The 6,943-nt window shown below is 41.1% G+C and overlaps 1 protein-coding gene across 1 annotated transcript; it reads right to left on the bottom strand.

Moving 5' to 3' along the window:
* Positions 1–389: 389 nt before the first annotated feature.
* LOC139728741 (uncharacterized) lies at positions 390–6,449 on the bottom strand. Its single transcript, XM_071639684.1, has 8 exons — positions 6,375–6,449; positions 5,770–5,815; positions 5,123–5,209; positions 4,493–4,604; positions 3,658–3,948; positions 2,162–2,225; positions 1,038–1,177; positions 390–530 (listed from the first exon to the last, which is right to left on the bottom strand). Exons 3-8 carry the CDS (start codon positions 5,197–5,199, stop codon positions 495–497), a joined length of 720 nt encoding a protein of 239 aa, XP_071495785.1. The 5' UTR covers positions 5,200–5,209; positions 5,770–5,815; positions 6,375–6,449; the 3' UTR covers positions 390–494.
* Between the last annotated feature and the right edge of the window lie 494 nt (positions 6,450–6,943).

The following is a 6,943-nucleotide window of genomic DNA, read 5'->3' as shown; positions in this document are numbered from 1 at the left end:
CACTAAATTGCCGTGCAACTGCACCGACACCACGGCAGCTATACCGCGTAGCAAGTGACTGACGGATAGGAGACATGTCCAATAAATCAATGAAACCCTATGAATAAATAAGACTACAGTGGACTCCCGTTATAACGAAGTCACAGGGACCGGCAGTTTTCTTTCGTTATATCGAATTCCGTTGTAACCGGACAAATTAACAATAAATATACATAGAGTGGATAATGTTGCGGCCTGAATTTTTACTTCGTTGTAACAGGAATTTCATTGAGTCGCGTTCGTTATAACGGGAATGCACTACAATTCATTCGTCTTACCATTCACGTCCAATCGGCATCGGGTGGCGATGCTGCCGAACTGGTTGGAGATCTCAGCCAGGTAGACTCCGCTGTCGCGTTCCACCGTGCCGTCGATCTCGAGCGTGTAGACGAAGTCCTCGGCGTAGAAGTGGTAGTGAGGGCTCTCTCGGATCTGCTTGTCGTCCTTGAACCACATCACCTTCGGCTCCGGCATGCCGGGGATGTCGGCAACTGTGGGAGGATGAAGGGTTTCGATGTTAGGATTTCGTGATCACTGGCCACGGAAGTTTGATTTACTGCCCCTGGTTTCTTCTCATATTTTTATCTGCATCTTTCTCATTGAAGAAGTATGATACGATGGTGTTTCTTGCTATAAATCATCTTTATCATTACATTTAATTATTTCAACAATCATTACAACCCCACCTGCTTTCATAATCATGCGCATTACAACAGTCATCAACAAGATCATTATTATCATCGTTGTTATTACTGCTATTATAAAAACTATTATCGTTATAATCTTTTCCTTTGCCATGTTTACCGCACTGCGTGGGCAGGTTTTAAAGATAGCCATCTCTTTCATTATGATTTCATTTCGTTTGTTTGTATCTTTGTTTTGTTTTGTTTCATTTGTTTTGCTTTGTTTTGTTTGTTTGTTTATTGGCTATTTGTCAAAACGCTTGATTTTGAAATGTATCTGCTTTTTTTTTATTTCGTTGCTTCACCCAGACTCACTTTGGAATGATAAAGGCATGATGAATTCGAAGCCGCACTCCTGGTCTTCCAGTGGTCTGACGAGCTTGGGTGCCTTGTCGCTGCCGGGAGGCATGGCCTGGGCGGCTCGCAGCTTCTTGGCTCGCTCTCCGAGTGGGATCCTGGCAAGATGGAATAAATCGTGTTAAAAATTCACCAGCCAAAAAGACCAGGCTCCTCTACAAAGCCAACAACATGTTGTTTCGTACGGTGTGTCACACAAGCGAATGCCTTTTTTGAATACGACACGAAAAATATCAGAAGATCCTTTTAGAGCAGTCTCTTCAAAAAATATGTGCATACTATTATGACGTATTGTTAAGGTCACAAAATTCATTTACAATAGTTTGTCGATAACCTACATTGATAAGATGAACATGCCGACAATTTCATTATTTTCTTTTTTTCAAATAAGTATGCGTGCATTTTCGTGCAGGTCAAATGAGTGCGGTCTATCACGGTCGGTCGTGTGTCCCGCCCGGGAATTGCCATTACTAGTCACAAAACCAAGGTGCCAGTGATATGGACAAGAGAAAGGACCAGACTCAATATATGGTGGCGTTTTCAATTACGAAGAATATTCATCCCAGTCTTCTTTCTTATCTAACCATGAACCTTTGGTGTGCTCTAGGCTCCGAAGTTTTGTCTGCGTGCTTCTTTCATACGTATCAAAAGCACTTTTAACTGAGATGAGAATTTAGCCTTTCACTTTTTGCAAGATACTCAGAGACAACTTTATGAAATATGAAAGAGCATATAATCCTAAGAGGAATCCAAAGTTTATTCGATGAAAATTGGTTTTGAAACGGCTGAGACCTTCAAAAACAAAGTAACAGAAAGCGATTCTAATGAAAGGTGGGTCCCACCGTTTATTAGGATTGCTTTGTTTTTGGATATCTCAGCCATTTCAAAACCAATTTTCATCAAATAAACTTTGGATTCCTCTTAGAATTATATGCTCTTTCATATTTCATCAGAAGGTTTTCATTATCTTTAAAAAAAAAATCATCATAAAAAAAACGTTGAAAACATGTAGCCCCATCTCAACCAAAACTGTACCATCCCTTTAACGCTGAACCTCTATCTAGGAACATCCTGCTACTTACTTTTTCCTCTTGAAGTCAAGGCCGCGGCGCTCTCCTCTTTTGTCCAGTTCTTCCGCATCCAGCACTGTCAGAGGGGTAAAAAGAAAACGTTAGATGAGTTAAATGGGGAACCGCAATAGGCAAACCTATTTGAATATTTTGTACACCACCACCATCATCGCAATCACCATCACCATCACCATCACCATCACCATTACCATTACCATTACCATTCCCACCACCATCACCATCACCATCACCATCACCATCACCATCACCATCACCATCACCATCACCATCACCATCACCATCACCATCACCATCACCATCACCATCAACATCACCATCACCATCACCATCACCATCACCATCACCATCATTATCACCATCACCATCACCACCACCACCACCACCATCATTATCACCATCACCATCACCATCACCATCACCATCACCATCACCATCACCACCACCACCACCACCATCATTATCACCATCACCATCACCATCACCATCACCATCACCATCACCATCACCATCACCATTACCATTACCATTACCATTACCATTACCATCACCATCACCATCACCATCACCATCACCATCACCATCACCACCACCACCATCATTATCACCATCACCATCACCATCACCATCACCATCACCATCACCATCACCATCACCATCACCATCACCATCACCATCACCACCACCACCACCACCATCATTATCACCATCACCATCACCATCACCATCACCATCACCATCACCATCACCATCACCATCACCATCACCACCACCACCACCACCATCATTATCACCATCACCATCATTATCACCACCACCATCACCACCACCATCACCATCACCATCATCATCACCATCACCATCACCATCACCATCACCATCACCATCACCATCACCATCACCACCACCACCATCACCATCACCATCACCATCACCATCACCATCACCATCACCATCACCATCACCACCTTCACCGCCACCACCATCACCATCACCACCACCATCACCACCAGCAAAACCACCATTACCAACATCAACCACCACCACTACCATACCACCATCACCATTATCATCATCGTCATCATTAATATCATCACCATTATAAATACCATTATCATCATCTTCTTCATCCTCCTCCTCATCATCATCATCGTCATCATCAATATCATCATCATCTTCACCGATGATTGTGTAATAGTGAAGCAAAAAAAAAAAGATGACGCCATTCTCTATTGTTGCAATCAAGTCCATTCAAACAGTGTAAAGAAGACATATCACACATTGACAAATAGTCTGAAATTGTCATTGTCATTGTTCAAAACATAACCATAAAAGTCAACCTTTACATAGATTTAAGATACATGATTATATCTCTGACCACAAAACCGTATATACGATTTTGAAAATAAGTAGAAATTAAACTAAATAGATAATGAAATCAACAGATACGACGGCAAATATCGAAAAAATCCCCTCAAAATGCAACTTACGTTCAACGTCAAGCCCGGCTGTGGAGGTCGCCGACCCATACGAGTTGACAGCCTTGCACGTGTACGTGCTGACATCGTCGAGTTCGACGTCCTGGATGACCAGGGTGTATTTCCGGTCGTCGTAGAGCATCTTGTACTTGATGCCAAGGGTGATTTCGTTCTTGCCCTTGAACCAGGTGATGAGGGGCTCGGAGAGGGCCGCGACCTCGCAGTCGAAGCGGCCGGCGTTGCCCTCGATGGCGAACGTGTCTTCCAGGGGCTTGATGAACCTCGGAGCAGCGTCATGTGGATCTAAACATCAATACAGAAACACCAACAAAGAAACAGAGGGGAAACCCCATTAGGTCATAATCAGCTAGAAGTCACATTTCTTTCAAAGACCAAATGGCATACAGTGTATAGATTTGTGAGAGATATTTCAAAGTCAGAAGTAGAAGGTAAATGATGCTTTATGCTAAATTGCAAGAAGCAAGTATATCAGACAGGATATGTGCCTAATATCTTGGATGTCATCGCAATAATGAGGCGTTATCAAACATGTTTAAAAGTCATGTTTGTCTGTTGGGAAGAACATGCGCGTGCTGTATTTGGCACTGTATCTCGTCGTGCGCGGCCATTTTGGTATTTCCATCAACTAATTGCGAGGTGAAAATGCACATAACACAATCCTAAAACAGATATTCAGCTTATGTTCAAACACCCAGACTATTAAGAAAAATAAAAAAAGACTATTCTATTAGTTATCATAATAATCAGTGATAAGTTGTTGAGCGTTTCATTAGTTTATTCCAACAAGCAGAATGGAATTTCCATGAAGTATATGAGGTCGATTTACCCATGTAGCAGATGCGCTCTTGCAGCGGTCTGCCGCGATACAACTTGTGAAGCTCGCGGAGAGCACCGCCATGGGCGAGGCGTCCGATGGCTGTGACGGTCTGCCCGGCACCCTGAAAGATAAAAACAGAATGATAATGTACGTCAAAGTTCTAGTCTATGAACTAGGTTGTTGATTGGAACTTTTAGGTGGGATTTTTTTTTTCTTCTTCTGGAGATATAGGAAGGTCCATATCAACACAATGGAGTCTCCTAGGCAAATAAAAATCCCCGTCTTGGGATGTAAATACACTGTACCCTCATAATCACAACCGTAAAATGAGAATTCATTCTGCAAAACTTCCATGTAAAATAGTAATCCTGCTTTTCAATATCACTTGATAGATTAGTGTGATGAGTTCATTATACAAAAAAAAGAGAAAAATTTCTGAGGTTGTTGCAGCTCCACTTCATCATCATTAACTTTCTATACAATGGAAACGATATTTATCGCGTCGTGTCAGAGGAAGAAAAAAATCATTAAGCTCCATGAATAAGAATTTCTATGAATACAACGTATGTTAAACAATCTTTCGTAGCATACAAGCGAATACAATGTTTTGACTTGCCACCTGGATAAATGGATACATACCTTTGGCTTGTTCTTCTCGTGGTAGTTTCGGAGTCTGCTGTTGTCAAGGCGACGAGCGCGGCGTCTTGCCATCTCATCGGTCTCCATCTAGGAAGGGTTGAAGTAACAGGTGTATGACGCATTAACTTTTTCACAATCACAGTTTCTATAGGTATATTTCTAATGCACAAGGTGGTCACGCTTTTGGCGGTACTGGGTTAACCACTTACCACTCTCGATTCATCGAACACATTCGTTCAGAAAGGTAATTTTAAGATTCAAATCTTCAAATCTTGAGACAAAATTAAGAATGTATTGAAAACAGAATTTGTATCATACTAAACTTGGACTAGCAGGTGTTTGACGGCAGGGTTAGAAAGGAAGAAAGAATTTATTCAAACCATGGATCAATTAGGTACACGACTTTGTTGCTCAGAGAAAGACCAAAGAAAAGTACTGGGAAAGGGTTCCTCTTCTCGTATGGCAGAGTGTGCCTTATAGATACCGTTTGCTGACTATTACGAGTCATCTGGGCCGAACCACAAGGGTTCGTCATCATTCATCCAGTTTTGTGTGGGTAGGTAGATGGACCATTCCACCGGGTGAATTAGGAATCATGAATGAACAAGAAATAAATAAAGCAACCATCGAGACACAATTGCACTAACCTGTAGCCATGGATGATCTAAGGCCTCATGGATTGTCATTCTTTGGCTGCAGAAGAGAACAGACGAGAGAAATATGACAAGTGTTCATTCATCGTCAAGAAAGTGTATATGGGAGCTTATGGAAGAAGCACGTAGAAAGCAGTATTACTTGTTGCAGACAAACAAAAGGGTTTATACTAATCATATCCTTGTTTGCTATAAAACAAAAACAATCTGTCAGAGAAAAAAACAATTATTGGAGGGGTAGATACGTTTATTTAACAAACTCAGAATCAAGTGGTTCCTAAATACCGCTGTCATTTCAACTTGTCAACTAGATTCAAGATAAAAACTGCACAAGCACTTAACACTATGACACTGGTCCTAAAAAAATGATCACAATGAATTTTATTTCTGTTAATGTCACAGTTGTAGTTCGCATAAGTGGACTTGCACACAATAATCAATTTCATTAAAACACGCCAGCAAATGAGCGTAATCGAAAATTAGGAGAAATCATGCCTTATAATATCGGTCTACAGGGGAATGAAATACCAAGGAATCTACTAAAATTGCAGGATTACTCCTGATACCAGACTATGACTGCATGACGCCATGTCACCTACTCTTTCTCCTTGATCAGGATTCTCTCGATCCAGTCGAGTCCCTCGTCCGAGATGTCGGCAAAGGCCTCCTCATCGAAGTCCCACTCGCCGATGGCTGCTAGCTGCAGGGATTCCTTGTCCGTGTCGCCCATGAATGGTGAGATACCGCTCAGCCTACCGAGAGAGATAAAGAGGGAACAAAATTGAGATATAGAATCAGATAAATGTATGAATACATAAATAGATGGATAGATAGAAAGGGAGCAAGATAAATGAAGATATTGATAGAGATAGATAGATAGATAGATAGATAGATACACAATGTAGATTGATAGATGTGGACATACAGATATAAAAACAGATCTTTTAATACATAAATCAACTTGACAAAATCTGCTAATTACTCGGACAAACGGGCAGTATCGGCCCTGAGACTCAACAGATATTATTGTATTGTTTTGTGTCAATTTTGTTTGCTTAATCATATTCTATGTACGTTCTCATTCAACATAGCTTCTCAAGCGTAAGTAAAAACATTAGTAAAGATATCTTCAAGTAGCACAAGGCTAGGATAGAAAACAAAACGTAAT

Source organism: Diadema antillarum, unplaced genomic scaffold, assembly GCF_040938485.1.
Source record: "Diadema antillarum isolate AM-2024a unplaced genomic scaffold, OU_Dant_1.0 scf00000019, whole genome shotgun sequence".
Taxonomy (NCBI): domain Eukaryota; kingdom Metazoa; phylum Echinodermata; class Echinoidea; order Diadematoida; family Diadematidae; genus Diadema; species Diadema antillarum.
This window is presented reverse-complemented; position numbering and strand designations above follow the sequence as displayed.